The sequence below is a fragment of the Ambystoma mexicanum genome, chromosome 4q (assembly GCF_040938575.1).
Source record: "Ambystoma mexicanum isolate Mex_15411 chromosome 4q, UKY_AmexF1_1, whole genome shotgun sequence".
Lineage (NCBI taxonomy): Eukaryota > Metazoa > Chordata > Amphibia > Caudata > Ambystomatidae > Ambystoma > Ambystoma mexicanum.
The window spans coordinates 270,064,361-270,091,337 of record NC_090928.1 but is presented as its reverse complement, the minus strand read 5'-3'; the positions used below and the strand labels follow the sequence as shown (position 1 = coordinate 270,091,337).

The 26,977-nt window shown below is 49.5% G+C and overlaps 1 protein-coding gene across 5 annotated transcripts in view; it reads left to right on the top strand.

The window, feature by feature from the left end:
- Nucleotides 1–14,927, top strand: part of LOC138467666 (protein unc-93 homolog A-like) — a 366,337-nt gene extending 351,410 nt beyond the window's left edge. For 4 of the 5 annotated variants that reach the window (XM_069607847.1, XM_069607850.1, XM_069607846.1 and 1 more), the window contains one exon: nt 10,850–11,768. In XM_069607847.1, coding sequence (XP_069463948.1) covers nt 10,850–11,082 — 233 coding nt within the window. In that variant the 3' untranslated portion in view covers nt 11,083–11,768. Of the gene's footprint in view, nt 1–10,849; nt 11,769–14,307 lie in introns of those variants that run through there. The other variant, XM_069607849.1, reaches the window with a different exon arrangement.
- Nucleotides 14,928–26,977: the final 12,050 nt, after the last annotated feature.

The window sequence follows — 26,977 nt, the reverse complement described above, 5'->3', positions numbered from 1 at the left end:
ACATATCTTGGCGAGTATGCTTCTGGCATTTCAAACTGGGTGGATTGAGTGCAGGCCGTATTTGGGACCTCGTCTACACCACGACCCTCATCTTTTATGCAGGAAAACCATTGAGATTCACCAATCATCATTCAAGTCTTCATGCAAATCTGGCGGCTGGCTTGTCCAAAAGGCCAGCCAACCTCCCAGTTTGAACCGTATCCAGGCAGACACACGGCAGGACAAAAACCAAGGGCGTTTCAGTCACCTCCCCAATTCCTGTCCTATCAGGCACACAGTGAGCCATGGTGGGCTTTCGCAAGGAAGCCTGCCAAAGACAAAACACCTAGCAGGCCTTCCCCCACCCAAGTAGGTAGAAGTAGGTGCAAGAAAGGACAAGTCATCAAGAGTTAGTGAAAAAAGTACAGCCACCATCATTTTAGGTCAATGGTGACCCATGTGTCCCTTACCACAGCTGCAATAGCACCCTGCGTGTAAAGTTCACAAAATGTCAGTAGAAATCATCTACTGCCACCAGTCACTAAAATGAACTTGTCAATGTAAGTAGAAAGTTACAGGAGGAGTGGAAAAAAGGATACATTGTGTACCCTCAGAGCTCTGCATAACTCTGCATAAGGTGAGGTGTGCTGATTCTACAAGATGAAAATCAGGTAGGATAAAAAGTATCCCCCCTGTCCTTGGTAATGGCTGTTATCACAAGAAAAAGAAAAAGGGCAGCTCAAGGATCTGCAGGCAACACTGCACAGAAAGTGCTGTTATGCAATAATACATTGCAGATGCCTTGAAAGTTGGAGGAAACCATGACTCCAAAAAGATATAACCAAAAGGGTTGAAAACAGTTCCCAAAGTTAAAGTAAAAGAATGAGTGAGTGTGGAAAAAGGTTTCTACTTGCTCAGTAGAATTGGTAAAAATCCAAGAGTCTGGCAAAAAGTGGTGGGGGACTCAATAGTGGGGAGAATTATACCCAAAGAGTGAAATTCTACCTAACACATGCACTGGGCTATTCTTGCCCCTAAAGGTAGCCAGGCCCAGTGGCCATGTTAACCCCAACAGTGGCTTGCGGACTACCAAACAGGTATCCCATTGCTTTCATTAGATCGGAGTTAAGTTTACAATCTATTTATTCTATGGTGATGATGAAGAAATGTATGGTTTTTCTATAAAAAAAATAATGTAAAGGAACTTTATTTGAGGTCGTCCATGCTATTTTACTGAATGGCTCGTCATCGTGTCATATGGCATTGTGTTGGAAGAAATTGACTCCAGTGGTGATCAGTTAGTACAAATTCCAAAGAAGGTAAAGATTAAATTAAGAAAGTAAGACTGGTTGAAGCAAACAAATGGATTGAGCAAATATGAATTATGTAAAGAATATAGAAAAGTTGTTTTAAATGTGATGCCATCCCAAAATACATCCACAACTTTCTGCATAGGCACTACAGAACAGTGTTTATGCGCTTTTGTTTTAATCACTTTTGTTCAGTCTAAGTTCTGGGGCCAAGAAGAGGTATTCCCAGGGAAAGTAGATTCTGCCATTTGTCCAAGAGAAGAGTCATTTTAGAGACCTTCAAACAAATTATGATGGAATGTGAAAGTACAGTTGGAATTCAACAAAATCTGTTTGGGAAATGTGTAGACTCAAACACTTTGTGGTATTGTCTTCTAAATGACAACCAATTAGCCATGACAAATCGCTACTGAAAGATTTATACAAACTATGTATAATATATTAAATGAAAGATGATTATTTCAAATTGAAAAAGAAGTGTTCTTAGTTTTAATGGAATATGATCAGGCATGGCTGTGTGTTTCATATCAGGTTTGTTGAGTATGTTTATTTTGATTTATTGAAATCCTTAAGTGTTGTGATTATTATATTGGAAATATTTCTGAGTGAGATATATTGCATGAATGATGGTATAAAGGTTTAGTTTGTAAATCTTCTCCAGCATGGGGTCTGGCATGGATTCACATGCTCATGAATATTCCCCGTCGTCAGGCTGGGAATCCTCGGTAAAGAAAAAACCAGTATCAGTTTCGTTTCTGATCTGTCTTTCGTAGTAATAACCAATCACTGGTCTCTGCGTCATACTGACCACAGCCAATGACTGCCCTCTACCTAAGCACCGCCTCTGGCAGCCATCTTCAGATTTTTACCGCACGTTCATGTGTTGGGATCCTCGTGCTATTGCTCTCGAGCGTTAGTGCTATTTTTTCGCGCTTTTTACAAAAAACTTCGATTCTTTCGGTCAAAAGAGCCTCAAGCTCCACCGATCCTACATCCGATCAAGGGGGCCCGTGTCGGATTCATCTGTGCCCCTCAAGGGTGAAGATTTCGTCGAGCTACACTTCGGAGGACTCCAGAAGCTTCTCAGGCCCTGTCTCGGAGATGGCCCAGGAGAAGGGAAGCTCGACGCCCGGAAAGCTGTTCAGGGTCTGCCCTGGATGCCAGCTGCAGAACGTCTTCAAGGAGGACGAACACTCTTTCTGCCTTTACTGCCTTCATGAGGACAAGACGCACGTGGAGAAGGACTGTGCGTTTTGCGGCAACATGTCGGAACGGACCATGAAGGACCGCCATCAACGTCTCGCCAACTGGCTGGAGGGTAAGAGCCCGTCTGGCGAGAAGAAGAAGAAATCCGAGCGGTCTTCTAAGACCTTTGAGGGCGCCCCGGCGACGGGGGCCCAACATAAGGCCAAGCACCGCGAGTCCGCTGGCACCGGGAGCGCCGAACGGTCGGGCTCTACGGGCGCCAGGCAGGGCGCACCCTCCCCGGCACCATCAACCACGAGCCAACGCTCTGGGTCGGGTAAGAGGAAGGCCGAGCACCCGGCGAAGCTCCTGGAGAGGCCCCGGTCGAGCTCTAAGGCAGAGGAGGAGCGTGGCAGTGCCCCCTCCCTCAAGGATAAGGCGGTGAGCGCACCTAAGGTGGTGAAGGCCTTGATCCATCCGACCAAGCCCTCTATCGAAACGGTCGCGGCGGCCCTGGCTCAGCCTGTGGTGGCTGCACCAGTGGTGGCGACCTCAGGGCCCAGAATCTCCCTGCCTCCTCGGAGGGAGTCTTCCTTTGTGCCCATCGATAGGACCCCCGTGAAACCCTCCGTGGGGAAGAAGAAGGGGGGGCAGGGCGTCGTCGTAGAGTCGGCCTCAACCTCAGAAGAGGAGCTGATCGAGGTCTTAAGCCACGGCCTAGGCGTGGAAGAAGGCCAGCCCGTCGGAATGGACCCCGACGCAGGTGACGACGACGACATCGTCGAGGATACCGACGGGGCCCCTGCTCGCCCGTCGGATTCCCCTCTGCCAGCGCCGCAAGACAACTCGGCGGCCATTTTGTTGGCCATACAGTCCTTATGCTCCGAGATAAGGACGAGGCTACCGTTACCGACGGAGGAACCTCTCCCGTCGGGGGATCCAGAACCGGGACCTTCTGGTGTTCCCCCTACCAAGAAAAGAAGGATCCATCCACCACCTCCTTTTCAACCGTCGCGCCCCTTCCAGCCCTCCTCCCCGTCCACCCGAGGGGATGATACGGGGACTGACACGGCAGCGACGGGTACGGACGACGAGGCATACGATGAGGATTTTCCGTCGTCGCCTCCCACCAGGGCCTCTCCGCCCGACGAGATCGGATCTTTCCACTCCATGATCTCCAGGGCTTCCGAGCTTTTCCAACTCTGCCCTGAGGAGAAGAAAAAGGAAGGCTTCCTTTATCAGCGGCGCGAGGCCAAGAGGAAGACGGTCCTCGCAGTGCCTCTGTTGGACGACATTTGGGATGAGGGCCTTTCCCTCCTCAAGAACCCTTCCACGACGCCAGCTAGAAGAGACCGGTACGAGAAAAAGTACCGGGTCCCGGACATGGCCCCCCTATGCCTCCGGGCGCAGCCTACCCCGGACTCCGTCGTCTCCGCGGCAGCCAGGAAGAAAGCGGGGGGGGGTGCGGCCTCCACATCGACTTCCCCGCCGGACGGCGAGGGAAAGAAATTGGATACTATGGGGCGTAGAGTCATCTCGTCGGCAGCGACGACGATTAAAGCGGCCAACGCCTTGGCTATCGTGGCCCGCTACGACAGGGAGCTCTGGTACAAGATAGCTCCCCTGCTGGATTTTCTGCCAGACGACAAGAGGGCGGAGGCCCTTGAGATCCTGCAGGAAGGTGAGGTGGCCTCGGACCACGCCATCACCGTGGCGACGGACATCGCCGACACTGGGTTCCGCCAGCTGGGCAACGGTGTTTGCCTTCGACGTCGTGGATGGCTCAAAGCTACGGACTTCCGGCAGGACGTCCAGACCAGAGTCCTGGACATGCCCTTCGACGGGAACAACCTGTTTGGGAAGACAGTGGACGATTCCCTTCAGGCCATCAAGGCGGATACTGAGACGGCCCGGGCCCTTGGAGTCCTGCAACGACGGACGCCCTTTCGGAGCGGCGGAGGCAAGGGCGCCTCCAAAGGTTCCGGCGGCGGTTTCGCTTCCTACCGTCAAGCGGCCCGCTCGTCGTCGCAAGAGGCCTACAGAGGACGAGGCAAGTCTAGCGGACCCCGCCGTCGTCGCCAAGGAGGTCAAGGCGGCAAGGCCGCGTCCAAGCAGGATTGAACCGGCCGTGGGGTCGGGCCCCCACCGAAGCACCCCGGTGGGAGGCCGGCTGGCGGGCTTCGTCAGCGTGTGGGAGTCCATCTCCACCGACCGTTGGGTGCTGGACGCCCTGGCCCGGGGCCACGCGCTCGAGTTTCAAAGAAGGTGCCCGCGCGTCCCCCCCGTGGCCAGGAAAGAACTTCACGTCCCTCAACTTCTCCTGGAGGTAAAGGCGATGCTCAGAAAGGGCGCCATCGAACTCGTCCCAAAGAGGCTTCGGGGCTCCGGAGTCTACTCGAGATACTTCCTCGTGAAGAAGAAGACGGGAGGATGGCGCCCCATCCTAGACCTGCGACGTCTGAACAAGTTCATCAAGGCGCAGAAGTTCCGGATGGTCACCCTCCAGCACGTCCTGGGTCAGCTGGAGGAAGGAGACTTCCTATCGTCGTTGGATTTGGAGGATGCCTACTTCCACATTCCCATCCTAAAGGGGCACCGCAAATTCCTCAGATTCGTGGTCCAAGGGCGTCATTACCAGTTCAAAGCCCTTCCCTTCGGACTACGGTCGGCACCCAGGGTATTCACCAAGTGCCTTGCACCGGTGGCGGCGCAGCTGCGCCGCGAGGGGATCCACGTCTACCCCTACCTGGACGACTGGCTCATCCGCGCCAAGACGAGGGAGCTCGCCGTGGTCCACACGGCAAGGACCGTCCAACTCCTCACGGACCTGGGATTCTCCGTGAACTACGCCAAATCCCACCTGGTGCCCGCGCAAGTCGCACTGTTTCTGGGAGCGAGGCTCGACACAGTGTCCCTTCTGGCCTCCCCGTCGGAGGAAAGGACCAGGACCATCTTGGGCAAGGTGCAACGGATGTTGGTGGCCGACGCGGCCAAAGTGAGGTCCATCAAGTCCCTCCTCGGGATGATGTCTTCCTGCATCTACCTCATTCCCATGTGCAGGCTCCGGATGCGCCCGTTGCAAGAATTCCTGGATGCGCGCTGGATCCAGACGACGGGCAGCTTCGAGGAAAGGATCAAGCTCGACGAGAGTTTCCGACGAGCGATACGGTGGTGGGGCACCCGCGCGCATCTGACGGCGGGCATGGACTTCCAGACCCCAGCCCACCAGGAGACTGTGACCACGGATGCCTCCCTGGAAGGGTGGGGAGCGCACACCGAAAATCTGCACGCAAGGGGACTCTGGCTCCCGACGGAGAAGTCCCTACATATCAACGTCCTGGAGCTCCGTGCAGTGTTTTGGGCCCTCAGGTCCTTCCTTCCGTCCCTCAAGGGCAAGGTGGTGAGGATCTTCACCGACAACACCACCACCATGTTTTACATCAGGAAACAGGGCGGAACCAGGTCCCCAGCGCTGTCCAAGGAGGCGCAGGACCTGTGGCATTGGGCCGTCGCCCAAGGGATTTTTCTGGTGCCGTTTCATCTGGCAGGGATAAAAAACACCATCGCCGACTCACTCAGCAGGGAGCTGCGCTCGTGCCACGAGTGGGAACTACGGCAGGATCTGGTGGATCGCCTCTTCCGACGGTGGGGCACACCCCAGATCGACCTGTTCGCGACGGCGACGAACACCAAGTGCCGGAGGTTCGCCAGCAGGTTTCCCCAGACGAGGAGCATGGGCGATGCTTTCTCGTTCCCCTGGGAGGGCCTGTTCCTCTACGCGTTCCCTCCCTTGCCTCTGCTAATCCGGCTCGTCAACCAGCTCAAGAGGTCACGGTGCAGGATGATCCTCGTCGCACCTGCGTGGCCGAGGCAGATATGGTTCCCGGACCTTCTGGACTTGTCAGCGTCCCCGCCGATCAAGCTGCCGGCGGACGCGGACCTACTCTCCAGGGAAGGAGGCGCCATCCTCCACCACGACCCGAAGTCGCTGAACTTGCAGGCCTGGCTCCTGCAGCGCTAGAGTTTGGAGGATACGACATACCGGCCGATTGCAGAGAGGTTCTTGCAAAGGCCAGGGCGTCCTCGACTCTTAAATGCTACGGACACAAATGGAAGAGGTTCTCTGTCTGGTGCCACGCACAGAAGATTAACCCTCTACGGATTACGGCTCCCCAAGTACTGCCGTACCTGCTGACGCTGGCCAAAGCTGGTCTGGCACACGCGTCCATCAAGATTCATCTTGCTGCGATCTCCCGATACACCAGAACCACGGGCCGGACGTCCTTGTGGTCTCATCGTCCCGGTGAAAGAGTTCATGAAGGGACTGTTCAGATCGTTCCCGCCGGTGAAGGCTCCGGCCCCGGCGTGGGAGCTCAACGTGGTGCTGACCAAGCTCATGGGACCTCCGTTCGAGCCTCTGCACTCGGCCCCGTTGAAGTTTCTATCGTGGAAAACAGCTTTTCTTGTGGCCATCACCTCCGCACGACGAGTGGGAGAGATCCAGGCCCTTTCCTGCAAGGCCCCGTACTTGACTTTCCACGACACGAGGGTAGTGCTCAGGACGCACCCCTCCTTCATGCCCAAGGTACCGTCGGACTTCCATCTCAACGAACCCTTGGTGTTACCTGTGTTTTTCCCGTCGCCTTCGTCGCCGGCTGAGAGGACTTTGCACTCGCTGGATGTAGCTAGAGCGCTGAAGTTCTACGTGGACCGCACAAAGGGTTTTCGGAAGACGTCACAACTCTTTGTGAACTTTGGACCTGTCAATCAGGGGAAGGCTCTCTCGAAGGCTTCCATCTCCAGATGGCTCTCCGGCTGTGTCATGTGCTGTCACCGGTTGGCAAACCGACCGCTGCCTGGCCGTCCGAGAGCCCATTCCACCAGAGCGATCGCAGCTACCACGGCGTTCCTATCTGGTGTGCCCCTGCTGGACATATGCAGGGCTGCTACGTGGAGGTCGACGCACACCTTCACGAAGTTCTACTGCGTCGACCGGGATTCCAGGGAGGAGTCCAGGGTCGGCCAAGCAGTGCTGCGCAACCTGTTCGCCTGAGGTGAGCCTGGTGAGGAGGTAAGATGCTTAATGTTGAGTTGATGTGATGCTTAATGTTGAGCCTTTGCCACCTCCCGTGGTTGTGCATGTGTGTACTGCTATGTATTCTTTATTCATGAGCATGTGAATCCATGCCAGACCCCATGCTGGAGAAGGAACAAGTTACTTACCTGTAACTGTTGTTCTCCAGCATGGGTCTGGCATGGATTCACATGCGAACCCTCCCGCCTACCCCTCTGCGGCTCTTCACTTGGTCATACTGCCACTTCACATGCTTCCAAATCTGAAGATGGCTGCCAGAGGCGGTGCTTAGGTAGAGGGCAGTCATTGGCTGTGGTCAGTATGACGCAGAGACCAGTGATTGGTTATTACTACGAAAGACAGATCAGAAACGAAACTGATACTGGTTTTTTCTTTACCGAGGATTCCCAGCCTGACGACGGGGAATATTCATGAGCATGTGAATCCATGCCAGACCCATGCTGGAGAACAACAGTTACAGGTAAGTAACTTGTTCCTTATCCACCAATAATCAAATAATAATAAAAACAAACAGGTGACTGCTCTCATCCACTGATTGCATCCCAGCTGTTGGTCGCCTGGAGTGGCTTAAGGCGACTAGTGGCCTTTTGATCCTTTAGGTGGGCCAGTGTGGCCACTCTTTATTTTTTTAATGTCAATTGCATATTGTACGGTATTACCCAAATTGGTTGTTTCTAACTGACAATATGGTACAACTGGCCGAATTCGGCCAGTACCATTTGGTCGTTTAGAAAGGACCAATTTGGACAATCATTACCAAACATGGGGAGCGGGAGTTACAGGGGTGTCCCCCGCTCCGCATGTTTGGTAGGGAGTGCCTTAAGGAGCGGGGGGGGGTGTTGGTTTCATGGCTGAATTGACCACGATCAATTTGCCCGCGAACAATGGTGCCACGACCAAAATGTATACATCCTATTGTACCGCTCTCGAGTTCCCTCTCTGCCTGTATAAAGCTGCAATATGCCCCTTTACATTTTGTTTGCAGCAATGGGTATGAGGGACGCTCAAAATACTAGGTGGACTGTAATGGTGGCCCTTTAAAGAAATGTTTACCCCTGCATACTATCCAGTTTGGTTGGTTTGTCTTTCTAAAAGGCAATGAGGCTACCTCTTACTGGAAGGTTGGGGTTCTGAGTTCCCCTGAAGGGGCCCCATTGATTCATACCTAACTGACCAATGGGCCAGCCTAAAAACAATATGTGGGTGCATAGATTGTATCAGGCAAACCCAAATATCAGTATTACATTTTGGACAAATTAGAATCAGAGTTGCAAAACTCATGTTTTTTGGCACCACAATCCTGCTCCTCACAAAGGTTTGGCGTGAATAATCCAGCATTTTAGGCTGTACAGAATACAAACTTTTTGAATGGATGGGAAAACTTGTATTTGTGTATCCCCTATAACTTCGCCCTCATCCCAGTTAACAATGGCATACAAAACTTTCCAAAAAAAATAATTCTGTCAAGTCTATATTTCATTGAAAAATCCTGTTAAACTACACCAAATTTTGACAGTATGTTATGATATGATATGGCATTTATAACGCACCTATACGTTATAAATAGTATTGCTGTCAGTAATAAGCAAACCAAAAGTTCATCTGCCTATGCTCTTCCTATGGGGCGCCCAATTTACCCATAGCTACAGTGATGCTATCACTGGATTTAAGCGAAATCTTATACAGCTGACCAGGAGGGTCATGAATAATAAAGTGATAAATACAACCCTGAAGAGGGCTGCCTTTTCCACCCAGGACACAAAATGTAATTTTACAAGTGTGTATACACTTTTTTTTTTTTTAAAGATTTTGCTCAAAGTCATGAAAATAATATTTATTTTATTTCTCTGGGTGCCATTTAAATCTCAACAATCTGTTTATTATTATTTGTAAAATTATATTAGGGTCCCATAGAGAAGTTCAGGCCCCTAAATGGCTGTGTGCATGTTTTTACGGGCCATCACGTCCCATCCTAAAATAATAACCCAGCTCAGAGCCTCAGTCATTTGTTGTAACTTAGTTACCAGAATCATGTAATCAATTACACTAAAGGGCATAGATAGATCATAAATTATTACTACTTTAGCAGCATCCATCTTTGGCACTGAGAAAAACATGTGAGATCTTTTGCAGGAAGAGAAGGGCCTTTTGAGTGTGGGAGTGGCTCAGAGGAAGCGTGGAAAGAAGTGGGTTCTAGAGATGCTCCGATTAGCAGAACCTTTGGAGATGAGAAATAGGCCTTCTTGGACGATAGGTGGCAGATCCCATTAGAAAGACCTGCAGGGGACAGACAGAGGGGTGTGAGTGATAATGTATAGATCTTTGTGGTGTGTGGAGGTTTAACAACGAGGGAGAAGACATTCTGGTGAGCAGGATAGGCATAATTCAGAGGCAGAACTCTGGGTGGGGCTGTTGAGATGCTTTGTTGAGGTGTGAGAAGTGGCTGGAAGTTGTTTTATAGAATGGAGGGAAAAGGACATGAGTTGGGAAAATTCTTGGAAGATGTAAAGCTGTGGTTCACAAGAAGCAATGAAGGGAGAAGTCACTCAGATGCAAGAAGACTTAGGAAGTGTGGCCCGTCTTTCCTTCTTCACAAGAAGGAAGTCACCAGCATACCGATGGCCTGCCTCCATCCTCTCCTCTGGTTGCAACACCTTCTCCCTCTTTTCATTCTGCTCCACATTCACCTCATGTTTCACACCCAGGTGCCCCTCCTTCTCCTCCTGCCCTCTACCCACTGACTCATGTTCCACATGCTGCCACTCCTCCTGCTTTGCATCCAACCCTCGTGCTTCACCACCCGATTCCCCCTCCTCATTATGCGCTGTATCTGCTTCCTTGTTTGCCACATTCTGTTGATCCTTCTCGCACATCTCCATTTCCTCCTTCTCCTGCCCACCACCTGTGTCCTTGCTTTTTTCTCTGGGCTCTGCTTAAAAGCATACACTTCTGAGAGTTTTTGGTGAGTCTGATTAACCCCCGTTCCTATTCCCATGTTGAGACTTCAAGTGTCACTTAGGAGCATCAGCTCGTATTGTGCAAACTTGCAGGTTGCTCAGACCCCAAATAGGGAGTTTGTGTGTACACCCGAGCTTGAAGAGTATTGATTTTGTCTAGTAGGACTTCTTCCCATTAGTCTGCCTGATGAGTTTCAGTGCCTCTATCTGACTAGTGGCCTGAATGAGTCACAGAATAATTTCTCCATTCTTTCCAGTGATACACAAATTTATTTTCTGATCTGATACTTTTACCATTTGAACATTTTTTCATATTTTTGCAGCTTTATATGGAGTCTTATTTGATGAGCACAAGGAAGCCGCCTTTGCCAACTATCGCCTGTGGGAGTCCCTGGGATTCGTCATTTCCTTTGCATACAGCTCCTTCCTGTGTGTCTACGTCAAGCTTTACATAGTGCTGACTGTGTTGGTGCTCGGCATGTCTTTCTATGGAATCGTTGAATACATTGAGTACAGGAACCGATCCGTCAGAGCTACAGAAACACGAGGAAACTAGAAGCTCTTGGCATTTGAAGTCTGACTTACAAACTCCACACATCCCTTGTGCAGCCAGGGGTAATTGTATGTTGGGAGTTTGAAACTCACCTTATAAAGAAGAATTGTCCCAGCAAATGGATTCTACTAACTGCGTGACCAGAAAAAGAAAAGGTCATGTGGTTTTGACTGTGCCTAAAACCTGAAACTATATTGCGATCTCAATGTCACCAGATCGTTGTCTCTGTCCTCCCTCTGTTCCCCCTCCCTTGCCTCGTCGCGCCTTGAAATACTTGTGTATAGTCGAGTTACAAAATACCATATTATATCCATGAAGTTGTGAAGGACTCTTGTACTGCATCAAATGTATCATTAATGTGTTCCCGCGTTTGCCAAGGATCGCATTTCTTTAAACATTTAACTTTTTAAAAATCATTGCTTTTACCTGATTTGCATTATCTAAATTAAGGACAACATTTATGTAAGGAAAGTACAACTGTGCCCACTTTCAAACCACATAACTTGCATTTTTATCACCTCCATAGAGATGTCACAATGAGAGGCTCAACGTTGTGTTTATCAGGCGTGTACCCCCTTTTTTTTTTATTACCAGAACACTTGTGATGGGTGAAGGTGGGAAGAACATCTAGCCAAATGTGAGCAGATCTTATTTTAACCCAATGCCATAATAAAAGCCCCTGGAATGGATGCCCATGTGTACAGTGGCACTCAGTACCGGAATTCAGGAATTCTATGGCAAGGCTCACTCTGTACAATGTCAAGAATCTTATAAATCTGGGGCGAGAATTTGTATTCCCACGGATTCAACTGAGGTCAGTAAAATGAAATCGGTGTAGAACAAGATGGTTGCTGGGGCAGCTGGACGGTGCTTGACTAGCTCAATGATGCATGTTGACTCTGGCTAAAAGAGATTTGTCTTCCAAATGAAGACATGAGGCGTTCAATGAAGATCCTTTCTCCAATTTATTGATAGCTACATTTTCCTGGGTACTTGGCCTGTGGGTGCCTTCTTTCATATTATTGGGGACCTTAACACTACATGAGAAACCTCTCTGCCGCTTCCACCAGATTCAAGAGTAAGGACGTCGGAAAAAGCTTTCCCTTCATTGGAGTGGATTGAGTTGAGAATGGCAGTGGTATTTGGTCTTCCCTTTCTCTCACAGTTAGTGGTGCATTCAGTGTTCGAGGCATGGGATAACGTTCAACTCTTGCTTTGTGGACTATCCTGTGTTTTGTAGATCAACCCATTTTTGGGGGGGATATTGCAGCTGAATCCTCAATGGTTCAACTAAAATGGCAAAAGAGGAAAAAGATAGCAAACTCACCTTCGGACTCTGGACCAGGCACAACAGGCTTAATTCCTTGTTGTGCAATGTTACAATTCATACAGCCCCATGTGTTTCATCTTAGTGGGAAGACAAAAGTAGAAATAGATTTAACCAGCATTAACCATGGAGTTAAGAGAGTTACCTGCCAAATTGCCTTCATCAAGCGATGCAGGAATGAATTTGTGGTTGAGGCGTTGTGCTTACACCCTCCATTTATGCTAATCTGAACCTTGTTATCACAAGTATACATAGGAAAGCTTCCAATTAACTCTTTGTTGAAGAATGTGTCATTTCATAGCGAAACTTTGCACTGACATGCAGTGAACAGATCACTTACTGATTTGACCTTTATGTTTGAATCTCGGCCAGAGGTTCACAAGAATTCGCCAAGTTTGAATTCCATGATGTAGCATTACTGGGATGTGTAACTGTCTTGTCATCTACTTTCTTTACCGCAGGTATTGTGCCTTTGATATAATATGGGCCGTATGATGGCCATTGCCAAGAACTGGACATTTCCATCAGACAGGTAAAAGCAACTGAAATGGTGGAACGCTCCTGTAATTTCATTTGACTGGCCAGTGGCCACTAAAAGGGTCTGGTTAACAACACATGTGGAGCTGAGCCCAGATACAACACCAAGAAAGAACTTGAAGGCCCATGCGTAGTGAACGTTACAGAAGGGCCCACATTAAAGAAGTTTTGCCTTTGGTAGGTGTTCACAGTAAGCTTTTAGGCGCGAAAGCAGAGATGCAATCTGTCAACCCCGACAGAGCAACCACATAGCCAACACCCCTGTTAGACAGGGCACCCAAGAAGACTTAAAGCAAACGAGAAACCAATGTAAAGGAAGCTTAAAGCAAATGACCCCAGCAAGAAAGCACAATAATGATCCATAAGGCATGCCACTCTCAACGATTGGCCATAAGGAAAAGCGCGGACAGAATTGGAGTCCAAAACCTTGTGGATGCAGAAATAGTGGTAGACCCTCTTGAGCAGCTGTCCAGAAGAATGTCCGATCAGCCTCCATCTGAAGGTAAGTCACTGGGTCGTTCAACCTTATGCAGTATTGCCTGGAGGTTGTATACTACTGACCGAAAGAGCCAATACTGTGCAATCTTCTAGCTCAATGGGTGTTACTGACCTCATGAGACTCTGAAACTACCATACCAAGAGCAGCTAAAGGACCACCTATTCTGAACTGGGCCTCAAAGCACTCAATAGTCACAAAGCAGCAAGACAAGTCAAGAGAGCACTGAAAGCAACATTGTGCTTACAGTGAGAAAATCTCTTGCATCTGCAAACCAACAATTGAGACAAAATTAACATCTGAACCAGACGTTCTAGAGAAGGGAAAAGAGCATTCAGACCCAAAGCCAGATTCCACGCCCAGCCATTAATCTGCACCACCGCCTCATGTTCCACATGCTGCCCCTCCTCCTCCTGCTTTGCATCCCACCCTCATGTTCCACCTGCCGATTCCCCCTCCTCCACATGCTCTGCACCTGCCTCCTTGTGTTCCACATTCCGTTGCTCCTCCTCCCACATCTCCATTTCCTCTTTCTCTTGCCCTGCACCCGAATCCATGCTTTCTTCTGTGATCTATGTTTAGCAAGCTTAATCTCAGAGAGGTCCTGGTGTGTCAGATTGACCCACCATTCTTATGCCCATGTTGAGAGTTCAAGAGTGACTTAAGACTATCTGCAAGTATTGTGCAAACATGCGGGTTGCTCAGACCACAAATATGGAGTTTGTGTGTACACCAGACCTTGAAGAGTGTTCATTTTGTCCAGTAGTACTTATTCCCATTAGTCTGCCAGATGCGTTTCAGTGCTTCTATCTGACTAGGGACTGAATGAGTCGCAGAATAATTTTAATGTTTTCTCCTATTTTTACAGCTCTGTATGGAGTCTTATTTGATGAGCACAAGGAGGCTGGCGCCTTTGCCAACTATCATCTGTGGGAATCCCTGGGCTTCGTCATTTCCTTAGTATTCAGCTCCTTCCTGTGTGTCTACTTTCAGCTTTACATAGTGCTGACTGTGTTGGTGCTCAACGTGTCTTTCTATGGAATCGTTGAATACATTGAGTAAAGGAACAGAGCTGTCAGAGCTACAGAAGCCCGAGGAAGGTTGAAGCTCCTCGCATTTGAAGACTGACTTACATGCTCCACACATCTCTTGTGCAACCAGGGAGAACTATATGTTGGGAGTTTAAAACTCACCATATAAAGGCGAAAGACGTGTCTCAGCAAATGGATTCTACTAACTACATTACCAGAAAAAGCAAAGGTCAAGTGGTTCTGACTGTGCTTAAAACCTAAAATGATATCCATGAAGTTGGGAAGGACTCTTCTACTGCATCAAATGTATCATTAATGTGTTCACACTTTTGCCAATGATTGTATTTTTTTAAAACATTGAACCTTTTAAAAATCATGGCCTTTACCTGATTTGTATTATTTAAATTAAGGACTACAATTATTTAAAGAAATTAAAACCGTGCACGCCTTCAAACCACATTACTTGCATTTTTCTCACTTTTGTTTTATCACGCCTTCCATAGAGATGTCATAATGAGAGGCTGAAAGTTGTGTTATCAGGCTTGTACCGCCTTTTCTATATTACCAGCACACGCATGTGATGGGTGAACGTGGGAAGAACATCTAGCCAAATCTGAGCAGATCTTGTTTTAACCCAACGCCACAATAAAAGCCCCTATTATGGATGCCAATGTGTACAGTGGCACTTAGACCCGGAATTCTACAGCAAGCCTCCGTGTGTGCAAGCGCAAGGATCTTATAACTCTGGGGCGAGAATTCATGATGGTTGCTGCATTTCTACAGATTGAAATTAATCTTTGAGAGGTGTTGGTGCGTATGATTGGCCCACCATTCCTATGCCCATGTTCTTCATGTATGCTTTAGGAGCATCAGCAAGTATTGTGCGAACATGCAGGTTACTCAAACCATAAATATGGAGTTTGTGTGTACACTCGACCTTGAAGAGTTTTGATTTTGTCCAGTAGTAATTCTTCCCATTAGTCTGCCAGATGAATTTCAGTGCCTATCTGACCAGGGACCCTAATGAAAGTCGCAGAATATTTTCTTCTTTGTTTTCAGTCATACAAAAAATGTATTTTCTGATCTGATATTTTAACCATTTGAATGTTTTCTCATATTTTTACAGCCTGCGGAGGACAAGGGCGCGGGTGTTAGCACACTGCAGGGACACAAGCAGCTATAAGCCTGAACCAGGTGGAGCAGAACAGGGCCTGATGACCCAGCCAGCATTTAAAATCATCCGTTGTTCCCCGCAGTGGTGAAGCCTGCAGGAGGGACAATGGCGTAGGTGTTCACACACCTGCAAGTCCTAACCAGATGGAGCAGAACAGGACGTGAAGACCTGCCTGCAGTGATAAAGCCTGCGGGGGACAAGGGCACAGGTAGTTGCACGCTGCAGCAGGTTGTTCATGCAGAACAGCCCACAGTGGCTCCCTCATTGCCATTGTCTGGTTTCCTTTCAATGAATGGGCAGAAAAAATACAGCAAATACATTGGATGTGAATTCGAGCAAATGCAGTGTATTTAATGAACTCACGGGTCCAGGTACTGAATAAACCAGCCTTTATTCTTCCCACCGGTAACTGCCAGCCCAGGCTTCCCCTTTTGCGCATGCGCACTCATACTGCATCCCCCATTGGCAGATTGTAGTCCTAGGCCGAGCTCGACGGCTCCATTAACCTTGTCCTCTCTTCCGGATTCCTGACTGAGCCAATCAAAGGCAGCCGAGCGAGGCTAGAACCTGACTTTTCCGCCCTTTACCTGTCCTAGGCTGCACACGGATCTGGCATACACTGTGTTACGAGGGAAATGGACATCTGCCCCTTTAAGGGGAAAGTGAAACCAGGAATGGGGTGTGGGAGGGGCGGGAGATGGGAGGCGGGAAAGGGAAGGGAAGTTAGTAACGGTTGGAAAATAAAGAAGTTAAGACGTGCTTGGTGTCCGGCGTCCTATGTGGGGGAATGAAGTAATACACAAAAACTGGCAACGAAGTGAGTAAGTAGCCCACGCCAGCGCTCGCAGGACCAGGAAGTGCGTGCCTGCACCTGGCAAGGAGAGCCAGGGTGCTGCTACTGTGAAGGAGGAGCGTGGGGGGGGTGAGGTGCTGCTGCGGCAAAGGAGGATCACGGTGCCCCCATAAGGAGTAGACCAACGAGCGGCCGGTGAGGATGTCCGGCGCGCCAGCAACCAGACCGGGGTAGAAGAAACCCAGTGAAGCGGGTCGTCTGCCCAGGAGGGCAGAAGAATCAGTGGAGCCGCCAGCGGTCGAGTCAGGACTGCTGGATTCAAGAGGAGCCACGCAACAGGAAGAAGACGGCACAAAGCAGCACGAAGCAGCGGGACCGTGCCGGAGGACCAGAAAAGACACGTGTGCAGCATTCATCAGCTGCATTAAGGTACGGAGGAGAGTGGAAGGGCGAACACGTGCAAGGAAGGCACACAGGCTAGCCTGAACGGAACAACACGGAGGGATATGAATAAAAAGAGTGCAGGCTGCTCAAAACGGTGACACACCACTTGAAAGCGAGGAACACAACTACAGGACACATTGCAAAGGGACATTTGCTTAGATCTTTGATAAACTACTTGAAAGCGAGGAACGTGACTACAATAAAAAACGCAAAGGGATATTAGTACAAAAGCGCAGACGGCTCAGAACGCTCATAAGCCACTTGGAAGTGAGGAATATTGCCATAGAGGGCATACAACAATCATACCCATAATAAACACTAGAAAGTGAGGACAGCCTATACATAGAGGCATAAATCGCCAATCACACCGGAAAGAGAGAAAGATTAAAGTGTGGAACACCAACTCAAGAGGTCCACACCACAAGAGTGAGGAACACGCACATCACATAGTGAACCCAGAGCACACAGAGCAACAGGCCTGTTACAAAACAAGGACAGCCCGCCACTGGCCACGGCCAGCAATCCACAACCAAGTAACTCAGCAAGAAACAAGTCAAACCTGAGATGTCGCTGAGGAAGTGCCACAGTGGACGCTGCTGCACCATCCAATCCTGGAGTAACCCCCACCAACCCGATATCATTCTTACGCCACCCAACCCCTTTCCCACTGGAACCTCAAGAAAATCAAGGACAGAGATGGCAGGAATGGATGGACAAATTCGAAGAATTTATGAGAGCCGTAGAAAACCAAGATTGGCCATACAAACTCGACATCATCACCAATCCTCGTCGACAAGGATATCAAAAGCGTCATTAAAACAACATAGCGCCCCCGGAGAGGACGGCATACCTAAGACTCATTGACGCCATCAACTGTCGCCTGGTCGTGGTTCCGAATAGGGATTATGAACATTACACTTTCAACCAATGCACTCAGATGCCCCATGAAATGATAGGTCAGTTTATATTACGCCTCCAGAAGAAAAGAAAATATTGCGACTTTGCGAACTTCAATGACGACGAAGCCATCCGGCTGAGAGTCATTGAAGGATGTTTGTCCTCTCAGTTCCGGAAAACTTACTAAAGGAGCCCCTACCCCTGCAAGAGATAGCGGAACTGGCGAGAGTATACGAGCGTGTGGATGTCTAAGCAGCTAACAAAGAGAACCTGAAGAAGTCGGATATGATAGCGACCATCGTCATCAACCCGCAAGGACAAGGATGCCAGCCTGGCAACTCCTACCGACAAGACTCTTGGAACCCAACACGGCGAACCCAACCCGAGAGACAATGTTACCACTGCAGGTTGGAATTTCCCCACAAAGGTCAGTGCCCGGCAATTGGCCAAATGTGTATGAGGTGCGGCCAGGAGAACCACTTCCAGAGCATGTGCTGAGAGAAGACACCGCATCTACAAGCTGATCGGCCGCCGAACCAGCCAATGCAGAACAGACGATATGAACAGACAAGGCCCTTCAACCAGCGACCATACCTCGAAAGGGACAACACCAGAACCATCAGTCCCAGGAACCTCGCCCACCCTGAGTTCATCAGAGCCGTAGAGAACCTCCAGGTGGAATCAACCAATGAAGCCTACAATAGCCAGGAGCAAATGTACCACATGCAGAACATTCCCGATGAAGACCTAAGAAGGGAATTCAATACCCATGATCCATATGAAAATCCCCCTGTCGAAGAACAGCCGACAGAGTCAGAGCAATACGCAGAATACGACCGATACAGCAGGGAATATGTCCGGCTCATTTCCGACTCATCCGACGACAGTACGGCACCCCGAGTGACAGTCCACCTAGGAGGGATCAGCACACAATTCCTTGTTGACACAGGAGCCACAGTCAAGGTCATGAACCAGCAAACATACAAAGATCTGACTGAGAAATATCCCCTACACCTGTCTCAAGCCCACATCTTTCAATGGGGTGCAACCCTACCCTTAACATCAAAAGGCCAATTCCTGGGTGACCTAGTACACAGAGGGAGGAGAGTTCCAACAGCGATCCACGTAATACACAGCCCAGCAACAGGGAGATGCCTCCTGAGTCACAAGACAGCCGTTGCAGTACACCCAATAGACATCCGCTATGACCAGTCAGAGGCAATCCAAGGGTTCCCACCCAACGCCCAGTCCATATGGGCCGTCAGCCAAAAGCCACTCGACATCGAGGCACTGCGAGTCATGTTCCCCAACCTGTTCAAAGGTGTCGACATGCTGAAAGACAATGTGTTCAAACTACACATCGATCCCTCAGTGTGACACGTACCCCAACACCCCAGAAGAATTGGATTCCGCCTGAAAGCCAAGGTGACACACGAACTGCAGCTTCTACTCGATAACGACATCATAGAGAGAGCAGAAGGGCCCACAACCTGGGTGTCCCCACTAGTAGTCGTCCCCAAAGCGGATGGACGCCTCCGACTCTGTGTTGATATGAGGCTCCCCAACAAAGCTATTCAACGGGAAAGGCACCTGGGACCAAACATGGGAGACATGCTGTTGCGACTCAACCAAACCACCTGATTCTCAAAGCTGGACTTGAACCAAGGCTACCACCAGCTCGTCATAGATCCCGAATCAAGACCAATAACTAGCTTCACGACACACAAAGGACTATTTCGCTACAAGAAGTTGAATTTCGGCATATCATCAGCGGCCACATTTTCCAAGAAACGATTCACAGACTAATCAGTCCGGTGACCAATGCTTTCAACTACAGCGACAACATCTTGGTCTTCGGAGTAACCCAGGACCAACACGATGATGCATTGCACCAGGTCTGCCACATTCTCCAGGAAGCTGGCCTCACACTCAACGGTCTGAAGTGTGAAGTCAACACCCACAGCCTGTGTTTCTTTGGCCACATCTTTTCGAATGAAGGGGTCAAAGCAGATCCAGACAAAATCAGCGCCATAGTGAACCTGACAAGCCAGAAAGATGTGTCTGAATTACGCTCATTCCTGGGCATGGCAGGGTATTGCGTACAATACCTCCCACACTACACGACACTCACCAACCCTCTGCGGCAACTGCTGAAGAAGGACCAACCTTTCATCTGGTCAGACCAATGCCAACAAGCGTTCTCCACAATCAAACGAGAACTAGTGACCAACCGCCAGCTGGCATATATTAACCCAAGAGGGGATACAGAAATAACTGTGGACGCCAGCCCCGTAGGACTGGGGGCGATCTTAGCCCAGACCAACCCACAACAAGAGACTGAAACCCACGTGGTTGCATACACCAGCCATGCGCTGAACACCACGAGCAAGCCTACTCGCAAGCAGAACGTGAGAGCTCAGCGGCTGTCTGGGCATATGAAAAATGTCACCATTTTATCATTGGAAGGACCTTTACACTGGTTACAGACCACCAGGCCCTGTGGGCCCTATTTAGTAACCCCATGTTATGCTCACCTGGTCTCTGCGGGGAGGTTGGGGCATGGTAAGAGCCCTCCCTGGATTTGTCTTCCCTGGATCTTGCTTTACCCCCCCAGCTGTGGCGATTTGGTCTGGTCATGTTGCTGGCAATGCCCTTGGGGGAAAGTAAGAGGCAGTGAGAATGCTGTGACTGAATTGCGATCCCCCTCGACCCCCTCGTGCCAGAATGAGATGCGCAAGCGTTTTCCCATAGGCTCTCACCTGTTAGTTTGCAAAGATGAGCTCTCCGTCCTGCTTCTCTTCAGCGGGGCTGCTATAGACTGACCCAGTTGCTTCACTGGTCCGTATGCGAAATGGCCCAGACCGGCTGCGACCAATCCTCGTGGGAGGTGAGTGTTGACAACAATGATTATTGTCCATATGCTTCTGTAAAGTCTTTCCCAATGATTATTGTCCGTATTCTTAATAATGTCTTTCGTTTTTTCCCCAATAGATGTTGAAGATGGCTCCACTGAGTCGCGTTGCTGACAGTGTACCCACGCGGTGTCAGAAAGGAATGGAGCAGACCCCACTAGAAGGTAAGTAGGGTTTCTAAATGAAACGAAGGCTTAGGTGTTGCGCGGCCAAGCGTTAAATGTTTATGCAGTTTCTAACTTTGTGCTGTCTTTATTTCTTGCAGGGATGGTCTGGCATCGGAAGATGGAGAACGGCTATTCGGGAAGCTGTTCGCGGCTGCGAGATGGAAGGACCGCGAGGATGCCTGACGAGAAGAAGACTTCTGCGTGAATGAAGACTCCGACAGGTGAGGAAGAGGTGCCCAAAAGAAAATGGATTTGAGGAGACAGGTAAGGTGCGCGCTGAAGATACTGGCGTGAAGCTCGTAGTACTTCAAGCGGTGGTATGGCTGGCTTCAGGTAAGGTGCGCTCTGCGGATGCGGGATCGAGATTGGATGTGCTCCGGGCGATGGTATAGCTGGATCCAGGTAAGGTGCGCATTGAAGATGTACAGCTGGAATCAGGTAGGTGTGCGCCGAAGATGTGAAGCTGGAATCAGAAGAAGCAGAGCTGGAGACAGGTAAGAGCTTCAGACAGCGGTAAGCGTTACGCTGCATACAGCAGATTAACGCGAAGCCTCAACATGCGGGTGGGACCGGCTTAAATATTGTGGCCCTTGCCACTCCCCTTTAGCTCGACCTTGTGGCCCCACCTCACCACTCCCATAGATGATTGCACGTGCCTTCCAATGCTTTCTAATGGCCACGCCCAGCCTGGATACATGTGCCTTGGACCCGAAGTGTGCAGAGCACACTTTCTTATGAGACTGGCGCCAAAGGCGCCAGGACAGGGTCCATTTGGACCCTTTGGAAGGAGGAAATAAGGGCCCTTGGTTAGTGGCCATGACACCCCAAGATAAATATGCCGCCACGCATTGAACGGTGGGGCATCCGCCTCCAGGAATATGACTACACCATCGTCCACAAACCTGGAGGGGAAGCCAACCCGGCCGATTACCTGTCGAGACATCCGGAAAAGCCCCCAGACACCGGGATACAAGGTGAAGCAGAAGGATACATTGCATACCTGTCACTGAACACCCTTCCCCCAACAATCACGGCAAAACTATTTGAAGAACGGAGCAGAGCGGACCCCACCATCAGAGCAGCTGTCTGACTCATGAACACGAACAGATGGCGACAGGCAGCCAAGGGGGTGGTAGACAGGAGAGACCTAGCAAGAATGGAGAAGATACATGGCGAACTAGCCACGACAAACAAAGGAACACTATTGAGAAGAAACCGACTGGTGGCCCCCAAGAGCCTCAGGGATCCCCTCGTCATGATTGCACACGAGGGACACCGCGGCATAGCCAACACAAAAAAGATACTACGCAATCAGGTGTGGTTTCCGAACATGGACACCGTAGTCGATGATACATTGAAGCACTGTGACCCATGCCAGGTAACTTCGAGCAGCTCACCCCCATGCCCATTACAGACAGTTCCCCTCCCAGAGGGACCGTGGCAATGTGTAGCACTTGACTTCTATGGCCCGCTGGAAGAAGGAGGTTACCTCCTAGTGGCAATTGATGAATAAACCTGATTCCCCCTAGTGAAATACGCGCAGTCCACAGCATCCCATAACATCGTAGCTGTAGTGGATGAACTTTTCAGCGAATGGGGCATCCCCAACACAGTGAAAACCGACAACGGGTCCCCCTTCCAGGGTCAAGAGTTCAGGTAGTTCACACCCCACCTGGGATTCCACCATCAAAGGATCATGCCACTATGACCACAAGCCAACAGCATGGTGGAGCGCTTCATGGCAAACATCAAGTGGACACGCCAAAAGGCCGTCAAGGACCAGATCTCTATGCCTCAAGCCATCTCACAAATGCTGAGAAGCTATTGACACACACCCCATGAGGCGACGGCCGGACCCCGGCAGAACTGATGATCAAATACAAGACACAAACCAGATTACCACAACTGGAAGACTATACCCCAGCGGAGGATGACAAAATAAGAAGGCGAGAAACTGAGAAAAGACAAAAGGCCAAGGAGTGGGCTGACAAGAAACGGAGAGCCAGAGAACCGCAAATCCCAGTTGGCGAAACCGTGCTGGTCAGGCAAACCCAGTCCAGGAAATCTGACTCACGATACCGACCTGAGCCCAAGGGGACCAATGATCACCACCATAGGAGAGCGAGGAGAAATAATAAGGAATGCGTCATTCTTCCGCAAAATGTTCCAAGAGGACCTGGAAGAAGAGATACCCCTCGAAGAGGACGATCCTGAAGGCCGAGAGACACCCCCTGAACCGCCTGAGGCCCCCATGTCGGCAAGCCTGGAGGATGAAAGAATCGACCCGGCCAGCCAACCCCAGAGAGTCTCAAGAAAGCCCGCCCGTCTCATCAAAGAAATGTAGACACTGAACTTGATAGGTAATGGGGGGGGCGGTGTTACGAGGGAAATGGACAAAGTGAAACCAGGAACAGGGTGTGGGAGGGGCGGGAGGACGGGAGGTGGGAAAGGGAAGGGAAGTTAGTAACAGTTGGAAAATAAAGAAGTTATGACGTGCTTGGTGTCCGGCGTCCTAAGTGGGGGAATGAAGTAATACACAACACACTGGTACATACTGAAAAAGCCACGGGCTGCTGAGAGACTAAGGCGGATTGTCACTGTATACCTGGACAGTTGGGATACCCTGGAAGTTTCGTCGATCTGGTATTATGAATATTTCACTATTGACTTGAGCTGCCAGGCCCCACCCATTCCCTGCAAGTTAATTGTTGCTGGAATTAGTGGATCATGTGGGCTATATCCTGCCCCTATTAGGCGAAAGTGTATAGTAGCCTTGCGTCCATGGATTAGCAAGAGGGGGAGGGGAGACACGGACTATTGATGCCTCCTGAGCGGTCGAACTTTCCCCGCTCTCAGTGCATTTGACTAACATTCAAACATTAGAAGCATACATAGTCGATTTTTTTTAGCTTTTTTCGTTTACACTTTGCATTTTTAACTTGCACTTGCATTTTAAACTTGCACTAACAACTGCTTCAGACACTGTCTTATTCTTAGCAATAGCTTGTGTTCCCTCCGACCGAAACCCTTGTTCGCAGTGCTGTTGCCTATCTAAAATAATTTAAATCTTCAACTGTTCCTATTTATATTAGCATGGGTTAGCACAGTCCATTACAGTCAACAGCGGCCTAGGGATATTAGCCGTCTGACGTACGTTTTAATTGCTGAAATGTCTTTATTTCCATTGGTACAGTTTGCCATAGTTTGCACAACCAGCACTTTGAATCATTGCAATTGTTTTAATTGGTACAGCCCTGCATAGTTTGCAAGTTTTGCACAATTAGGCCAACTAGCACTTTAGGTGCTGGGGTTTAGTGAGTCATAGATAACTTCAAATTAGTTGCAAATTATCTTCCATAGCCTGCTTCCCCAAACCTAGATATGACGAAGAGGAAGGTATTAAAGTCGCTCCCTAATGGCAAAGCAGGGACAATTGTAGCCACATTTACCAATCGTATAGATGAAACAAACGCAATGATAAACGAAATTGCAATTCTACTGTATGAAATCGAATCACAGGGGACTAGTGCCATAGCAGAACCAATGGGGAGAAAGCAGCAAGGGCCTATGGTTTCCAGCTGCGCTACAGTAAGGAGGGATGATTTAGTGGTGGTGGGCATGGGGGACAAGTGCCCTGGTTAGACAGAGTGGGCCACGAAAGAGGACATGCAGAAGCAGGCCCAAAAGAATTCTGGGTAACTATCAAAGCTGCCAGCTGTATCAGTAATATCTTGACCCTCCTCAGACCCAGACCCAGTAATGTCTCTTCTCTGAACCCACTCCTCCTCACCTGATTCCTCTGTGGAAATATCTTGGTTTCGCCCCTTTCTTCTCGTAGATCTTCTTTTTGTGAAGGGGTATGGCCTTCTACGGTTGGAAGCCACCCTGTCGCCCTGATGGTACAGGGGTACAAGGGACCCCCTGCCGGAGAGGCCAAGAAGAGAGGAAAAAAGCGGATGCTTAAAAAAACCTCTCTTAAATACGGGGTCTTGTAGCGGTGTTACAGGCTTCCAGACAAGAGCAGCAACCAGGTTGGGCAAGGTATGGCGATGTGATGGGCTTCCGGACAGGAGCAGCGACCAGGATGGCTAAGGAAAGCAGCTTGCAAAGGCTCAAGGAGGCGAAGAAACCGGAGGATAGAACAGACAGCAGGTAAGAAGGATAGAAAGGAGGAGCCGAAGAGCTGGCTAGAACTAAACAAAGAAAGTAGTACCAGAAAAGGGCTCCCGCGAACAGCGGGGCGTGAACAGGGAAACACAATACTGTAATAGGAACGGAGAGAAAGTAAACACAGAGCGGAGTACGGAGCGTGTATGCAAGAGGTTGCAACGCGCCGAACGGCGCTGGAAGGCGTGGTTAAGAGACGCAGACCAGGAAATGAACGTGGAAAAAGACTAGAGCGTGACAGACAGAGAAGGGGAAAAAGAACGGAACAGTTCAATGGCGGTGCAATTTCCATTGATTATCAAGTCGCCAGGGAGATCTCCTTGTAAACGGCATGACAGTATGCCCCCTCCTGAGGGGCACCTCCCCGGCTTCCCTGGATGAAGGCTATGAAACCGACTCACCAGGCGAGGTGCATGCACGTGGGAGACAGGTTCCCAGGAGTCTTCTGATTGAGAGTACCCCTTCCAGTGAATAAGGTACTCCAACCGTCCTCCTTTATAACGAGAGTCCCGAATGGTCTCAACCTCATATTCATCCGGAGGAAGATCCAGAGGTCGGTGATCTCTCGGAATCCTTCTTTTGAGAATGTCCTCTTTATATTCTTTTAGTAGGGAAGAATGAAATACCGGATGGATGCGCTTCATGTAAGCAGGTAAGTCAAGTCGATAAGCTACCGGATTTATCTTGTCTGTGATTGTGAACGGCCCCAAATAGCGTGGGGTAAGCTTAGAGGGATGCAACCAGCGGGGTAAATATTTTGTGGAAAGCCATACCTTAGTCCCTTTCTGCCATTTAGGAGAAGGCAGACGTCGAGGATTGGAGGAAGATCCGTACCGTATTTTACTGGCTAGCAGACCCTTATGAGCTGTTGTATGTGCTTCTGCAATATCGGACAAAAGGACATCAACCGAAGGAGTGTTGGCTGGGGGGAAAGGGGTTATGGGTAAGAAACGAGGATGAAAACCATAAGAACAAAAGAAAGGGCTGAGTCTGGTGGCACTGTGTGTAGAGTTATTGTAGGCAAATTCGGCTGTAGGTAAAAAAGCCACCCAGTTGTCTTGTTGGGAGTTGACGAAACAACGAAGATATTGTTCTAAAGATGCATTCAGGCGTTCAGTTTGACCGTTAGTCTGAGGATGAAAACCCGAAGACAAAGCTCTTTCTATCCCTAACCTCTCACAGAGTTCTTTCCAGAAGTGTGAGGTAAATTGTGAACCTCTGTCTGAGATGATCTTATCTGGAAAACCATGCAACCGGAAAACCTCCTTGGCGAACACAGCGGCCATCTCTGCAGCCATGGGAAGGCCAGTTAATGGAGTAAAGTGAGCCATCTTAGTAAAACTGTCAACCGTAACCATGATACAGGAGCAACCACAAGAGGGAGGGGGATCAACAATAAAATCGGTTGATATCACCTTCCAAGGGTGCTTGGGTGGATCTTCCTGTTGGAGCAACCACAGTGGTTTCTGATAACTGTATTTGGATCTGCAGCATACCGGACAGGTGAGTACATACTCGTTGGTGACTCTTTCTATTCCGGACCACCAGAAATGGCGTAGGAGCAGGTCAAGAGTATTCTTCGTTCCTCAATGCCCTGCCACCGGATCGTCATGACACCACTTTAAAGCCCTCTGTTGCGATTTAATGTCAGGCAAAAATAAGCGTTGGTTGACAACGTATAAGCCATCTTGGTAAACAAGGTTATCGGATGATTTTATAGAAGGAGGGTTGTGTAATTTAGCTGTGGCCTGACGGACTTCCTCCAGAAAAGAGTTTGCGGTATAAATTACCTTCTTCTGAGGTAACATGACTTCGGCATGTTGTTCAAACGGACACTCTGAAGAGGGTCTTCTGGAGAGAGCATCAGCAAGAAGGTTTTTAGTACCGGGTAAGTAGGTCAGCACAAAGTCATACTGGGCAAAGAAATGAGCCCATCTGGCCTGATGAGAATTG